Raw genomic sequence first — 18,435 nt, forward strand, 5'->3', positions numbered from 1 at the left:
ATTTTTCTAATTCTTTATATTAATGTTTTATTTATCTTTTACTATTTTTATACTAAAGAATTTTTATAGAAATTTAGATTAAACGTTGTTTTTTAGATTTTAAATCTCAAAATCAAATGCAAATTTTTTCAACAATATATATACAATATATTTAACCATAAAAGTTTCAAGTTTTTATACAACAATAAATACAAAGTTTTAAAAGAATATGGAACAATGAGAAAAAACCGTTATTTATTGCGTGATTAAAAAGCATTCCATGTACATTCAAGAGTATAATTCTTGCACTGAATTACTCTTATTACAATTGCGATTCGTAATCACATTTGAATGATTGTGATTGATTATGTAATTGATGATTAATCAAACGTCATCGATCAATACGAAAAATCAACTTTAAACTTATTTAATGATTAATCATACATTTAAAAACATTTTTTAAACTGTATGTACATTGCGCATTATTTTGATTTTGTGAAATTCATTGCTATTTGATTTGAATATAAATATTTATTCGGAGTATTTGTATCCAATCAAGACTCGTCTAATGCACAATCACTTGAATAGATAATAAGGAATAAGGAACTAAAGTAACGATAAGGTAACGGCTGAATTTGTTAACGTTATTGTAAAAATGTAACGACGTTACCATTATCATTACAGACATAAAAAAGTATTGCTTGTTACCGTAAAAAGTAACGAAAACGGTAACGGCGTTACAAATAACGCGTTACTTCCCAACCTTGACTACACGCAAAGAAAGGACTTGATAATAGCTGCTTTCCTTTAAAGGAACACCGCGTACTTTCCATTTAACAATACACGTCGACACAAGCGTCGTTCCATCTTTGTTATTCATTGAAAACCAAAAAAAAAAAAAAATAGAGCGATGCTTGTGTCGACTTGTGTCATTAAATGGAAAGCACCCACAGTCGACACCGTTGACACAAATCGACACACGTCACTTTCCATTTACAATTTGATACAAACTCAAGCGACACTTTTGCTCGCGAGGAAAGTCGCGGAGTGTTTTTGACCGATTGAACGCATCCGCCAACCAACTTCCAGTATTTTATTTGAATATATACATATGTATAAGGTTTGAACATTGATCGTGTTTAACGATAAAAAGTTACAATCAATATTATGTACTTTGTAATAACTATTTATAATTTAAATCGTAAATGACTGTTTATATTCTATATTAAAAGATTTATATTAAATTCTATATTAAAAGATTTAAGTTTTGTTTCTTTCTAAAAATAAATAGTATAAGGTTAAATATTAAAAGATTGTACACACTATTCCGGCAAAAAAAGCACATATTAAAGTATTATTAAATGTTTAAGACATTTACTTAAACAGTAAATAATTGTTTAATCTCTTGTTGATCTTTTTTTCTAGTGAATATAATTTTGTGAAACTTGTTATCCGGGGGTTTTTGGGATTGCTAAATACGAATCCAATGTAAAAAATATAAAATTCAAAATGGCAGATTCAATATGGCAAACGTAATTTTCAAAATCAACTAAATTTGTTTAAAACTTGTTATACTACTTGAAAATTTTGGAGATTACTGATTAGGAATCTAATGTCAAAAATACAAAATTAAAAGTGGGTGATCCAATATGGCGAACAAAATTTTCAAAATTAACCAAATTCGCTTGAAATTTTGAAAATTACGTTTGCCATACTTATTCGTTACATTATATTTGGCATTTCTAATTTTTTTAAATTTTGACATCGGATTCGTAATTAATGACCTCAAAAACTCTTAGATAGCAACTTTTAAGATTATTGACTTGACAGATTATTACGCAAAATTTTATGCAAACGAATTTAATATCTAAAAATGACAATTTTTTGATATATATTTATTAATAACAAATTATTTATTAAAAAATTAAATCTAAAGCTTTATTTATAAGTTAGAGGAAACCTTTAGCAATCCAGCAATACCAAACGTGTAGAGGAATACGTGAAACAATTGATTCATTGATAAAGTAAACTTGGACGGTAGGTGCAGCTCTCAGAGTTACATCGCGCCGCAAAGGGTTAATTGGAGTTTTGAAACACTTATTGAAGTGTTTACGAGATAGAAATTTAAACATAGAATTGTTTATGAGATGCGACTATGTTTGATAGGCGTTCACGAAGTGTTTTGCGTGATGTTTTCAGAAATGTTACAAATGTTCGAGTGATGTTTTATTAAGATATCCTTCGAACATTTATAATATTCCGAAAACATCACACAACACTGAATTATACCCACGAATTTTCCATATAAGACTATTTTTGCTAGATTTCTGAATGAATTCATTTTTGTACAAAAGTAACTATTTATTAGAAATATTAGAATATCGATGAAATGTCACAATTAGGTTCCAATGAAATAAATCTTAACGTTCAGAAAGATACCAATAAAGAAGAAAACACAGAATATTCGCATATACAATAATATACCTATTCTTGTAATAAATTACGTAAATGATCTTCATCGATTTAAACCATCTTCAGTATAAACAAAATTGAATTGCCATACTGTAAAAAGGTTTGGATGTAATAATTTATCGGTTTTTTAGTATGATTGAAATTATAAATACAACATAGTGAAGCATCAAGCTAAAAATTCTAAGTGTTAGTCATGATGTTGAGTGTATTGCGGCGCACGTATAATAATATTTTTAATATTTTTGGAGTAATACGGAATGCGATGTGAACTGTACAAATGACTGTCTTCTTGTAAATATCGATGAAAGACACGCTGCGTTTTATATTCTATTGTGTATTGATTTTTATTTACGAAAAGTATAAAACTATTATACGCCTCGTCTGACGGTGGTGCCGTGTATTACTCGTCAAAAATCTCCATGTTGTACGGATGTTTAATAATTGTTTATGAACAAAATGTTTGGAGGAAACTGTGCGATTATTTTGATGCGCGTTGAAACAGTATCATCAATGAATCATAACCATCATATTCTTTATGAACACTGCAACTTTTAACAAAATTCTTCACAAACACAATCTATAAACACAATCTCTCACTAAGAGTTTCCGCCAGGACACTGTGCATATCACGTTCTATTTAATTGTAGCAAAAATTGTGCTCGAACGTGTTAATCTATGTCGATTCGTGTATCCTAAAAGGAAAGCAGCCATTATCAGCTAAATATCAGTAGCTAGTTCAAAGTTTTCTATTATTGCTATAAACTTGAAATGAAAAATGTACTTTAGCACGAGTAACTAAGAAAGTGGTAGCTACATTCCTTTTACGCATGTAAAACCGAGCAATCAATTTGCAATTGTATAAATGAACGTGGTAAAGTATTTCTGCATTTCTTGTGAGTAAAGAATCACACAAAATAAAATAAAAGGCGCAGCATTATGAAATATTCACTCTTATCTTGCAATAAGGAAATTCTATTTTATGAAGATTCTTCGAAGTTGCGTCCGTAAAATTGGCTTCCAACATGAAAGTAAATAAAATGCATTTTGACAGTACAATTTCATTTATTTCCGTTGAATATCTACATTAGTAAATAAAGTATCCATGTACTTCAAGTATCTACAATATTTAAAAAAAGATAAAATGTAGGAACTTGAAAATTTTTTTTAAAAAAGATCCAAAGTATCGAAACATGTATAATCTTAGTTAAGACTTTCAGTCTCACTACAAATATTATTAGTTTTTATTGCGATTATAAAATATAGTAGTATAATGGATTCATCTAAATGTTATTTAGTCATAGCACCAAATGTCTTTTCTATAGTACCTATAGTACCTTTTCTATAGTACCTATATTTTAACAGCTAATAAAATAAACTTTGGTAACACGACATTAGTTGTCTCCATTTTAACTCTTTGAGGGACCGCATTTTTTCTACCTGACAGAGTTCTGTAAAATCTTGCAATCCTGCTTTTCGTGTGATTACAAATCAGATTTCAAAAATTCAAAATAGCAGATCCAATATGACTGCCATGTAAGGGTAAATTAGTATAAATCTAAATATAAATCAGATACAAGACATAAAGGTTTCTCAAATTATTAATTAAAAATTTTGTGTCAAATTTGCAAATTTTAATATGGCGGATTCAATATGGCCACTATACAGGAGTAAAGGCTGGGACCACGAACTTAGGAATAGAGGGACGGAATATAAAGCCCTACTCTAGGCAAGAGGAAGTGTTCTCTCCGGCATGCAGAGGAAACATCGACACACAGAATGGACTGCTGATGACCGTGGTGGGGGTAGAAAGACACATAGAGTGAGAGGCAGACAATACGAAGAACGTTCGTTCTCTGTCTACTAAGTCTGATTGGTTGCTGGGGCCCCAACAACTAATCAGATTTAGTAGACAGAGAATGAACGTTCTTCGTATTGTCTGCCTCTCACTCTATGTGTCTTTCTACCTCCACCACGGTCATCAGATGTCCATTCTGTATAGAGTCCTATATAAAAAGAGAAGCGACATCGAACCTCCACCACAACTTTCAGTATCCAATTGAGTCCTCCACCACCATTTTGGGACCGCTCTAACGTCATCAAACACCATTCGTATCATTCTACAAACAGCTGTGGTCCCGATATAGCTGCTCGCTTAGTCGATTAAGTATCAATCAGATTACCAATCAGAGCTTCGGACATTAATGTCGCTTCTCTCTTTATATAGGATTCTAATTCTGTATGTCGATGAGAGGAAACCGTTCTCCGCCATCTTGGTTTCAAAAAACTTATACATAGATATGTGTCAGTGACATTCCGTTTGCGCTATGTTAGTGTGACAGCTATAAATTAGGTTAGATACTCAAACTCGTTCACCTTATTCATCAACGTTAATTCACTCTTTAAAAATAAAAATGGTAAAATGCATAGTACCAAGATGTTTCACAAATTCTTTAAACAGATATAAAAATAAATTTCAGAAAATATTGGAACAAAATATAAAAATTAATTTCCACAGGTAAAAAATTATATTAATCTTATTAATACGTAATATTTTATTTTTATTAATATAAAAAAAATATTTTTCTTGTTGATACAATTGATGTATGTGTTTGTGGGTACTTTATTTATTTAAAGCAAAAAAGAAAAAAATTATTTTAAATTATTATTTTTTATTTTATCATAGTTTATTTTTTAGTTTGTTTTTATATGTAAAATATTATTTAATATGTTTGTTATACTAGCTTATTACATTGCTAAATATATTATATGTTATTAAATAATTAAAGAAAAATTTAATGTAAAAGATTAACAAAATTTTAAACTTTATTATTCTGTACTGTTTATGTCACACATACACGGTACACGTTTTAATGTGTGCGATCTTTGAAACCAACATGCTGCCCCCCCCCCCGCCGCGAACGTGCGTCTCCTCTGTAAGTTATGCACCGTCTTTCTATTCCTAAGTCCGTGGCTGGGACACATAAAAAAACTTAAGCAATAAAACTTAAGCAGTAAGCGAATTAGCCAATGGCAGTTGAGAATATAAGGTCAAACGTAAGCAGTAGCAAATCCAACACGTTGAATTTCTTACTGCGTACGTCTTACTGCTTAAGTTTTTCTATGTGCCATGGCCTAAGTATCGAAATATACATAAATGTACTAAAAATATAAGGTATATAAGGATTTCATAGGTTATTACAAACTTAGTGTCAGATTTGAAAAATTTGAAATAACTGAACCAATAAGAATCTCATAAAAAGGAGATTTTATGAAAAGTTTATGCATACGTAAAAAAATGTTTTAATAAATTCCAAAATTACATCTCCCAAAACAAAATTGCACTTTCAATTTTTGATTTTTTTTAGAAAAATAAAAATCCAAGCGTCAGTGTTAAAACCAATTTAATATTATCTAAAATTGTTGAAACATCTAACTTGTGCATTATGAATTTATAAAAATAGCAAAAACTTGGGCGCATTTTGGGATTTTATTCCGTTCTTTCTTAGAAACTTTACATGAGAGACAAATTTTGAAATCATTTCATATTCAGCACATTCCATTTACTAAAGAATGACTCTTCGTGACAAAAATGCAAGAAATTTGTTACATAGTGTCATTTTTATCTTCACACAGTATAAACCGATAACTTTTTTTATAAAAAATCTAGCGCGCAAAAAATTTTGAAAAAAAATACATATCAAAAATAGTCAGTAAAATTTTCAGCCTCTTAAATACTTTTCAACAAACTATATTTTTTGTAAAAAAAGACCCTTTTTGTAACTTTATTTTTTTTCAATAATTAGAAATGAATAATCGAGTATAAAAACTATGGAAAACATCTAAAGTGAGTAATAATGTCAGAAAAATTGTGAAATCATAATTGGTTTCGTTAAACTCTGAGCGGTACATTTTAATGAAAGAGAAAAAGGCAGGAACTCAGCAAACAAGGTAACGTTTTAATGACGTCTTATTAACATTAAAGACATCATTAAGATATTATTAAAACGTCACTTGACGTCATCTTGTTCGCTGGTAAGTATACTTCCCACCGGCCCTGAAAGGATTAAGGGCACATAATTTAGCTGCCAAGGTTTATTATGTTTTAACTTCGTCAGCTATTTCTTTCCCTGCGTGCCAAATCGGTTTGTCTACTTTTTAACAATTTTTTAATAGCACACCCCCCTCGCCTCTCACATCTCTGGCGATCAATCAGGCGACTGCTCTCATTCGTATGCGATTTCGTGTGTGCGGTGTCCAGTCGATATCTACGAGCGTAAACAAATTTATCACTCGCCGCGGCGGATAGAAAATAGAAACAGAAAACCGCAGGGAACAAGGAGCATGCGGCAGCGGATGGCAGTGGAGGGACTCCGACGACAGAATCGGGAAACTTCTGTTAGTCCGGTAGCGCACACAGACCTAGACTAACTCGATTATCGGACTACCTGATAACGCGACGCGACGCGATGGAAGGGGATGGTGGGGTTGGTATCTGCAAGAACGGAAAACCGGATGCTACACGTCTCCGCCCTCCTCGATATGCACGTGCGAATGTACGCATACGCCCACACGTCCCGCAAACACAATACAACCCGGTAAACTCGTGCACGCTCGGCGAAGCGCCGCCGCCGCGCGCTGCCGCAAAGTCAACAATACCGTTTCACTCATCGCCGTTTCGATGGCCGTCGGTGTCCGGCTCGAGCGCGCGCGCGATATCCGTGCCCTCGGAGTCGCACACATGGAGCCTTCGATAAATTTCTAACAAAAGGGTTAAATGTCACTCAGAGTACGCGCCCGCTTCATCCAGCGACGATTGAAACACTTCGCGATCGATAGCGCAGTATTCATCGCTTTTGCGGTACGTGGAGCGTCGTATGGGTCCGCCGCAAAGAGATGGAAACGGACCGCGCAAATAGCGCGAATGAACCTATTATATTTTAATCAATGTGAATGGCTAGAACGAGCTCGAATCTACGAAGACGAAGAATACGTTCCTCTTTCGTCGCGTCTATTTCGTCAAGTAAACGTTCGTTCGTGATCATTCGTTCTTATTAGCCTGGTCCCGGGTCGTCCATTTTAACGTAACGTTCCGCCATGCGTAGATCTCTATCAACGTGCATTTATTCGTTTCGAAGAAACGGCAATAAATTTTCGGGCGATGCGAAAACGAGAAAATAATGGCTCAACGGCTGCTTGGCGTATCCTTTAACTTGAACGGACACGCGGTGTGGAAAATCATTACATTATCTCGAGGAGAAACCGCGCTGCATTGAAACTGGCTGCAGTTTCGTAAGTTCAGCACGCGCGCGCCCGCGGGTTTTCCGGGACTTGTTGTCCTATTGCGACCGGCACGTAGAAATCCTCTGGTTTGCGTTTGACTTTCGAGGTCGCGGTTCCCGTTTCTCGGAGCACGGCCGCATCCTAAAACCCCTTCATCCCCATTTGTCATCACGTCGAAACTCCTGCGCGAATTATTTCCAACCAGGTACACGCGCTTGGGAATTAATGCCCCTCGCGTACGGGCATTAGGGCGTAAGGAAAAGTTGCTGAATGCACACCGGTTACCCAAATCGTACCTCATTATAGTTTTACCTAAATACAAGCAGTATTTAGTGACAAAAATATGAAATAAATGAGGAATCAAAGTAAAAATTTAACAGGTTACATCTTATTTTATGCGTAGGAAAAAGTGGACTAAATCGAACCGTCCATTCCAAATGGGACCGTTTTAATTTAAATGAATACGGTTAAACAGATTTGCCATTTATAATGTAAAATCCTTATAAGACACCGAACATATGTGACAGCAGTTTGACAGTTCTCTGTCATAACATTCGTAGAATAAACACGAATATGCATTTTCAGCCATCGTGCAAAAATTTTTTAAAAAAGATAATTCTTGTAAATTATTATTTAAAAGAAGTTAAAATTTTGAGACAAAATTAATTTAAAATAATTAAAGAATGTAGAATTGAAACATATCAAGCGTGATCGATTTTATGATCAAATTGGTTTTTATTGTATTTGTTCCAAAGTTCGAAAGGACTCGTGTTCAAATCGGACTTTTATATCGGAATTGTAATCTGATCATAGCACTGGTGATCAGCCGATCAAATCTGGTCCTAGAAATGTTAAATTAGTAAAATATTAAGAGTCTTCAGACTTGGAATAATTGAATTTTATTAATTTCAACTTTAATTGCATAATATCATAACATGATCGGGAAACGTCTAATTATATAAACTGTGCCAATTTTTTTCTTTTTAATAAAATTTTTATTTTTTACTGTTAAATTGCTCGTTTTAATTCAATACTAAAAAAAGATACATTAAAATCTTTTAAAATTCTGTCTAAAAGTAGATAAAAATAGAAGTGTCCGATTTGGACCAGGAGGTGATCTGATTTGGAACCAGCGGTTCTAAATCGGATTAGAAAAAGTGTTTTTATATTCTTTATTATAGTTCAACAAAAGAAATACGTCAAAATGGTCTAAAGTAAAAATGAAGGGAATTAAATTATCTTTCCAACAACACCTTCGGTTTTACGATCGGATTTTATTTGTGTCTTATAAAGAGCAAAGACTGCAAATAAGTCCGACTTACCCCATTCTCTCCTACTAATAACACTTTAAAAATTAATTACTGATGTTTATTCTTTTAATTAAAATTAATTTTTATTAAATTTGTTTAACTGATTATAACGTAATCATGCAATTTTATAAAGGAAAATTGCCATTACTGACATAGATGTCTTAAAACTTCTTTATTTTTCGGAACCAAACTATATTAATATTGATAAAACATAATCTACTTAAATATAGATAATTAAAGAAATACAAATTAATAGTTTATACATTCATGTCTTCTTTCTATATATATGTATAAAATTTGCGAAAAAAAAAACAAGAATAAAATTTAACTAATATTTTTTTACAAATTGTATAATTTAAGCGATAATGAGTATATTATTGATAATATTCAATCATTATACATGTTAATAGCTTTCTAAAACTATTTTTATATTTTTCACTTTCATATTTCTTTCGTAGTGTGATTTGAAACATAAAATTGCTGTAGCATAAATTGGTACACATCTCCGTGAAAATAGATAACAACTACAAAATCTTCAACTGTAATGTTGATAGATATTTTATATTTTCATTAATATCTTCCCTAATTACACACTTCATCCAGGATGTCTTTTAGACATTCCACAGACGTTCCTAGAAGATCTGTGCTGTTAGGGTTAGGGTAGAAAAATAGCATCAGACACGACAAATCCACAGATATATTGTATTAATAAAAAGCCCAAAAAAACGCATAAAATGGGAAAGTTGAATCCTAACCTTTTTGTTGTTCAATGCATAAAACATTTTATCATTTTGCTTATCAATTTATTTTAAGTAACTCCTGCTCTATAGGACCGTATCCGATTTCTACTATAGCGATGACTTTTCGCATAGGATAACTTTTAATTGCTAGATAATAAATAATCGAATCCATACACCAAAAATTCTTAATAATTGATAAACCATCTTCCAGGTCACTTAAAAAGCTACACAAAAAGTTTAACCTATTTTTAATCTCTCATAGAGTACATTGGAATGAGATACTTTTTTCTTTTTTGTCTCTTATAAGCAAACGTCTCCTCCGATTTTAATGAGATTTAAAAAATTCATAAAGATACCTTCTGATGCAGTTACTTTGTGCAATTAGAAATAGAAGAAACCATTTTTTGTGTAGCAAGAATTTTGTAAATGAGTTTAAGAGTTCAACGAGTTTATTATGTTTATAAGGGTGCTTTTCAACTCGTGTATTCAATCGTAGTGTAGTACGTTGTGTAGTAATTAAAAGTTACTGTGTACAAAACGAGATAAAATGTTTTTAAAATATTGTTCCAGGAACGTTCCAAACTTCAACCAGTTGGTTTATTGTAAAATATACATATGTTATATTTATTGTATATATGTACATATTTGCAATTGTTATAAAAATGAAATCAATACTTTTATAAAATCTCAATAAATCTCTTCATAAAATCAAATTTTCTTTTAAATCATATATCATTATAAATTTTTTTTAACAATAAATAATATTATTGTAAAACTAAAAGAAGTATTATAATAATAGTAAAACTAATAATTAAAAAAACAAAAGTATGTCAATTGCAAAAATAGATTCAAGCTAGTTTTATTTCGACGTCTTTACTGTTTCATCGTTATTTATTAATTTAATTATTAAATATTTGATTATTTATTTCGATAAATTATTAAAGTATAAAGTGATATTATGGCTTTTAAATATAATGGCCACTAATATTTACGTTATTAAATTCTAAATTCTAGTGATTGCTTATGGAATTATAAAATTACAATAATGCCGAAAGTCTACACAGAGTAATCGTATATATTTATAAAAACTTTTATCGTTTATCACACAAAAATAAACGTTTCGATCTTATATTAAATCCTTTTCAGTACAAATAAAATTTCAAGAACACGTAACAATTGGCAAAACGTATATACAAACGTACAGACTTGTAACGTTTAAATTCCTCGAAGTAAATTGTAATGTAGTGCATGATCAATATTTCATCAGAATAATAAAATGATGATGTTTAATCGATAAATTAAACGTCCAGAAACGGATAGTTACTCAATATTTATTTAGAAACGGATATATTAAAATATTATATTAATTTATTGTAATAATAAAGGCATGTCAATAAACAAAGCAAATTAAAAAGTGGAAAAATATATTTAATTTCAAATACATTCTATATGATCTTTCTATTTAAATTAATTTTATATATAAATATTTTAATGTCCGGTTACTGATACTAGCTAAACTTAATAGGATTGTCCTAATATCCGTGCACATGTTTGGCAGCCTAAATTTATAATAATAAAAGTTATATTATTATTGATCAATATTCGTTGTATCATTGTATTATTATTAATTCATTCAACAAATCTTAAATTTTTTTCATTAATATAAGCAATCATGCAATAATTATTCTTTTGTTGACAATTCAATATATTATTAACATTTATAGCATCAGCTTTATAATATTAAATAATTGTGTTATAATTAAAAATTATTTTAATCTTAAAATAATTTGTATGAAAATATTATATGTGTAATTTTATTTAAAATTAATTAGAATTAATTAAAAATAAATTCTTATAATTTATAAATTATATAAAATGTCAAAAGAACAAACAAAAAAGTATTTACAAGAAAATGTTTACAAAGCATTAGAAGAAGTAAAGACATAAGTTTTTATAAAAAATGCAAGTATGCAACATTTAATGTTCTTAAAACTACGTTATATGAAAAATATAAATATATATAAAAAGGAACTAAAAAAGGACGACTAAAAAAGAAAAATCACAAAGAAACAAAATTTAAAAAATTTTGCATTATTTTACTAATTACATATTTTATTTATACTTAAATAAACACTAAATAAAAAATTTATTAATTTTACTATTATTTTTATTTTTTATTATATATTTCTAATGTCTGAGAATTGATTGTCACACTGCAGTCGGACATTGGGATATTGTGTCCGGATATTGGGATTTTGGATATTGAATATTTTAGGTCATTGGTACATATATAGTACATATACGAAAATATATATTTGCGAATATTTAATAAACTATAAACTGATAATCATTTTCATCTTTTATTTTTTTTTAAATGCATAATCTTTATTATGTATGTTTAATTGTGATTCCTTCGCGTGATTCAAATCGCGCGATACAGAGGACCCTCCGTCTTACCGCAATACCCTGCCATTTTGTTTTGTCCCATCTTCCCTTACTAGAGCAAGGCACACTGTAAAAGAATTCAGTAAATTTACATATAATAGATGTAAAAATTACACGATTAATCACGTAAATAAAAAAAATCATACAATTTTATAGAATTTATGTAATTCCACAAAAATATGTAAATTTACTTTTGTTGAATAAATATATCTCATTTTATACGGAAAATTACGCATGTAACAGGATATTTAAATATTATATGTAATTATCTAAATTTTTGTAACATTAGGTAATATAACAATATTCCATATAACGTTGTAAAATATAATGCAATTAACGTTTACGGTGCATGCGTAAAAACTTGACCCACCTAGCGTCACTGTGTGCGGGCACAGTAATTAGTCATTCTATTGTTGAAAACATGTATGTTAGAGAAACAATTATTTGAATGTGTAATATGTAATACAATTGCAAAACGTATTGACCTTAACATTTCTATAACTTTCCATACATGTTGTAAATTTACTCCTGCAATCTGCTTTATTAAAAATTACAAAATTAATCTTACCCTTGTATATTGCAAATTTACAAATGCGTGGAAATTTACAACTATTTAATAACTTTACACCTATTATAGTAGGTAATTTTGAGAAAATTTTTTTACAGTGTATCACACGATTATTTTACCAGTAATGGTCACACTTTCAAATAATAACATAACGGTTACATGGGATCGACTGGACCCCTTTGCACAAAATCTGTCGCCATTTGCCAGTTTTTTAATATTTTGTCGTAAAAATTTTACTGGATATACCTTGAGGACTGTTCTTTATCATTTGTATTTTTGTTTTGTTTTTTTTTATTAGAATTTAACACATTGAAAAAATTCAAATAAAGGAAGTGCAAAATTGGACTTTTTTATAGAAATATTCATAAAAATTTTTGTTTTTGAAATAATTCAACAAAAATTTAGAGATGTATTCTCAAGATAGTATACTTTCAGATAAAAATTAGTTTCATAGAAGGTTGTTCAATTTTGAATGGTCTATGTACCCTCAAAGTTAGGTCCCCTTAAAGTGGGGTCCAAAAGACCCCGGGTGATCATTACGGATTAACTATACTTTTAACTACTATTGATGTTTATAAGACAATAAACCAAACTATCAAAGTCGCATGTGCAAATGTAAAGGTGTATCGAAACATAAGTTACGTTAGAATTTGTTAGATAGAATGGCGAATAAATAAAAATATGATTCGTTAAAATATTTAGTATCTTTTTCTAACTTGATGCTATTCCCTTTTATTCTTTAATATTATTCTATTTTATCTATTGTAATGAATTAATTTACAATGCACTAAATTGAATTTAATAAATATTGAATGAATGATGGTTTACGTATACATAGTACGTGACAAAATATGTTGGTTAAACTTATAAAATCATTTGTTTAGTATTTTACCATTTACATAACAACTCTAATTAATATTCCAGTATGCAATAACTGACAATTTTCATAAAGTATTTTTATATTTAAACATTTCGAAACTTTTTCAAGGTACATTTTAACATTTAATTACACATACTTCCTTATTCTTTTCAAACTTGAGTGTATTATCACACAAATGTATGTACACACTTGAATGTTTTCTGCCATTTAACTTGTTACATTATATATATGTATGTATACATGTAAAAATGCGTCATAATTTTTCTGACAACCTAATATATATCTGGTTACACATATTTATGCATAATTAAACAATAAATATTGTTTTAACACAGGAAACTAAGAGTTTTATCCTGCGGATGATTTTGCTTAATGATACTTTAATTCGAGTACTGTTTTATCTACATTTCTCTAGTTCGAATGTTTTAGTTGTTCTTTCAGCCATCTCAGTGATACACAATATAAAGTAATAATGATTTTCTTAAATCACACAGTGAGATTAAACAATAAAAACATAAAACTTTACTAATCTGGGTCCTTGTCGATTATATTAATCAAGTTATTCTTCAATAGATTTTAGACTCAAAGTCATGACGTATGTGTTGTATTAAACATTATTTATACAAATGTAGCGATTGCATAAAATAGGTCAAAGAGAGATGGTAACATGACCCAGCACAAGAATAAATTTAAAAAAATTGATTTTAATTTAAAAGAAAACAGTGTTTTATTATAAAATGATATTTATTCAAAATAAAGAGAAAATATTTCAGAATATGTAACAAATACATAAGCTTTCCGTATATAGACTGTAGTACTGAAAATCTATATTTAATACGTGTAACGTAAACTAGAGATTAGCAGTGAAGCTATAATCAACTTGTCGAATAACTACTTTAATATGAAAATTTTGAAAAAAAGGATGTATGAAATATCAGTATGCATAAGGGCCTACATTAACAAAATCCCATGTTGTTTAATTTTGTTTGACTCGAAATGTGTACAACTGCATACATAAAGAGTTAAATAATTAACAAAAGAGACATTCTAGTGATAGTATGTATGTTCGTGTAATAATACGCTCAAGTTGAAAAAAAATAAGAAAGTATGTATAATCAAATATTAATATACTTTGAAAAAGTTACGAAGTGCTCGAAAGTAAAAATGCATTATAACAAACGTTTCGGCTGTTGCATATCACCATATTAACGTTACTACATGACGGCAGGCTACTAAACAAATCATTCCATAAGTAATTAATAAAATTTGTCACCTAACAACGGAGAGAATGACGAGTGATCATAATATCTACACGATCCATAATACCATCTTCTCCTTTATCAATTTTTTAACAAAATTGATTGAAATTAACATGTACGTAAAAATAATCAACTATTAATGGGCTAATAAGAGTAACCGCGATTGTTGGTGCGTTAGAATTAACAATTTTATTAATTTAAAAACGGACGTTTCGGACTCAGCTTCGAGTCATCTTCAGCTACAGTTCCTTCTCTTTGCGATTGTAACTGTATGAGAAAATATTCAATTTGCAGATGTTGAAATAATCCTAATTCACGCGGTAAACAAACATGTATTATACGCAAATTTTCTAAAAATAGCTTAGATCGCTTTTTCACGCTCTAAACTAGAATATCTCTTTATGTGATGCGCATTCATCAACTGTTCCCTACATCCGATACGGTTTTCGAGACGAGTTCTTCCATTCCGTTTCGCGCACGAAATCACACACACAAAAAAAAAGAGACTGCGCCGAGTCCAGGCGGAGAAAATTTTGCCGCGTTAAAAGCAGTCGAACGCGTTATCGGCTTGCTCACGCTCGATTATCGGCCCTTTTGCACGACTGATCTCGTGACCCCGAGAGGACGTCGTACGTGAAGCAGCCGTACGTGTACGTGCACATGTGTCGCCCCTTTGAACTTCCTGTCCGAGTACAGCAAAAAGAGCAGAACGTCGGGAGAGACAGAGGCGTTTCTCCGCCCTCAAGAAAATCAAGTCCACGAAGCGTAGCGCGGATAGTCGGGCGCCGATAGTTCCGGAGAACGGACCAACTGTCCGACTTCTCGACGACCGACGAGGAGTGCACGGAGAGCCGGAGATCGATCTGCGGAATTATGTTCGCGAGGACGTCGCGCGCGCGTTATCGCCTGATCGTTTTCGCGGGGCGCGGACGCGATCGATCGCGAATTCTCGTATAACTCCAGTCGTCGGCGATCGGCCGCGCGATATTTTGACACGTGGCTGTAATGACGCGATGATGCATATGCGCGCGTGTTTACCATTTTAAATGTATACAGATATACGTGTAGGCGCGAGCCATACAGCAAGAACGTAGAGAGGGAGGGGGAGAGAGAAAGAGAGAGAGAGAGAGAGAGAGAGAGAGAGCCGGAAGATTGGCGGCGGACACTAGGCTGAAATACTTGGCTGAAACGCGCTCGGCAGTCAGGCAGGCGCATCTGTGCCTCTTGAACGGATGAATTAATTATTGGTGTCGGGTGAAACGGTGACTCTTGTGCCGCACCATTGAGCCCGAAATAACGACGTGATGGTGTGCAGTGTCGACAATTGTTCGTGACGAAACAAAACGGATTTGTCTTCGCAAACGACAGAGGAGGGAGCAGCAGTCATGACTTCTGCCAGTCTCTCGGAAGATAAGCGATCATAGCTTTGTCACTTTTACAATTCAGAGTTTGCTGCACGAGCCCGGCGTAGAAATTTCCCAAATCACTTTCAAAATAACTCAAATTAGAATGCCCAAGTCTGTCCCAGAAGAGTAGCAGATCGCACTGTGCGATACCAATTAGGAAATCTATTTTTATCCCAGAGATATGGGTTTTCTGTTTATAATAGAATTGAAGCAGAAACAATACCGAAATTCGCGTTCCTTTTTCTATTTTTAAAATTGATTAAAATTGGCATGAAATCGAATAAGGATTCCCATTTTTGTACCACACATTAAATGCAGTAGAATAAAAATATAAAAATTTCTTATCTAGATTGATCAATAACTTTCCTTTTTATGTAATATTACTGATATTATATTATTATTGTAACATTAATTATTTTTTGATATTTTAATTAATGAAATTTATGTAAATAGCATGTAATAAGAAACAAATATTATATATTTGTTACGATTATGGTCGGTAATAAATCAAATCGATGACATGACCGTCTGAATTATCAAAGTTAGGTCCGTTAGTGTCTGTCATCAGTCACAGAGAAAAGTCACCAATACTAGTTTACCATTTTGTTTTCTTAAACAAAAGCTAAAAATAAAACTTTATGAATATGAACGAGAAAGAGAATCTTCTCTTAGATAACATAGCAGTTTTTGTAATACTCTTTTGTATTTTGTAATAATTAATTTTTTTGCAACGTAGCCCCGAAAAGAGCGTTTGAGAAATTGAACTCTAAAACTAACACGGTAGATACTGGTGATAGCAGAATTCAAGCAGTCCCTTAGAAGGAGTTAACTATATGAAATAAATTAATAAACTATGTAAAGTGAGAGGATTAAATTCTAGCCTTTAAATTTTTCAAATTTTGTTGTATAATATATAGAAATATAATTGATAAGTAAATTAATTGTATCATAAAGTTTATAAAATTGATAGGCTGTAACTGAACTCTCCTCCTTTACACGGTTTTTCGCATCTTATTAATATATACGTGGACCTATCGCGCTATACCAAAGCTACTTTTTTTTACCTTATATTAAAGAAAATATGAAAAAAATTATGAAATATTTAATCAATATTAGTCAACATTGTAGTGGAAGATTTTGTAGTTATCTATTTTCGGAGAAGTGTACACGGTTTACGCTATACGGCGATTTTATGTTCCAAATTGTATTACAAGGAAAATATGAAAGAGAAAAGAATATGAACAAAATAGTTTTAGAAAGCTATGAATATAGAATCGTTTAGAAAGCTACATATAGTTTAATATTATAAATAATAACTCATTTGTTTAAATCACGTTATTTAGACAAAAAAAATCTTTTGCGAATTTTATTTTTGTTTTACAAGAATTTGTTTATAACAAATTTTTTTATATAAAAAAAGCTATGAATGTATGAATTATAGATTTTTATTTCTTTAGTTATCTGAGCAGATTATGTTTTTATCAGTATTGTTTAGTTTTCGAGATATAAAGTGGTGCCGCTTTACGGCTATAGTATCATTAGTAACTTTCCTTTAATGTAGTAATGCACAGCCCGCCCATGAATTTTTGTGGATTATCGACTCATAGTCAAATATATAAAATATATTTTTTATTTTATGCAAATTATAAAAATAAAGTAGCATAATGGGATTTACAATTCTTGATCATTTTGAAAATAATTCATACAATTTTTGTTAGAAAATATAGCTTATATAAATAATAAATATTATATTTATAAAATTAAATTTAATTTTTATAAAGTATCTTGACATTTTTTACTTCTTTATTGGTATTAAGATACATTTATTTAACTGTCTTTTTTTAATTATACACACATATATGTATATTTATAATAATACATACATCTATACGCGCAGTCTGCAAGATTGCCTATATCTGAAAATAGCCGTCAGTTGAAAAAAAGGATTACGCATCATTGCTCTAATAAAATACATTTATGCTCTCTTAACGAATGAGTGAGCATTAATTTTACAAGTTCTTTAATTATTATAATTAGTAATCAAAAATGTACATTTTATAAAAAAGAAAAGTTTAACCAAAAATTCGAAGAAAAAA

At 30.7% G+C, this 18,435-nt stretch overlaps 1 protein-coding gene across 5 annotated transcripts in view; it reads left to right on the top strand.

Moving 5' to 3' along the window:
* The window catches only part of LOC105201716 (inactive dipeptidyl peptidase 10), a 223,509-nt gene that overhangs the window by 155,543 nt on the left and 49,531 nt on the right, over nucleotides 1-18,435 (top strand). The window contains exon 1 of one of the 5 annotated variants that reach the window (XM_039457866.1): nucleotides 13,549-16,343. The exons of the other annotated variants lie outside the window; for them this stretch is intronic. Coding sequence (XP_039313800.1) covers nucleotides 16,319-16,343 — 25 coding nt within the window. The 5' untranslated portion in view covers nucleotides 13,549-16,318. Of the gene's footprint in view, nucleotides 1-13,548; nucleotides 16,344-18,435 lie in introns of those variants that run through there. 5 annotated transcript variants of the gene reach the window in all.

This window comes from Solenopsis invicta, chromosome 15, assembly GCF_016802725.1.
Source record: "Solenopsis invicta isolate M01_SB chromosome 15, UNIL_Sinv_3.0, whole genome shotgun sequence".
Taxonomy (NCBI): domain Eukaryota; kingdom Metazoa; phylum Arthropoda; class Insecta; order Hymenoptera; family Formicidae; genus Solenopsis; species Solenopsis invicta.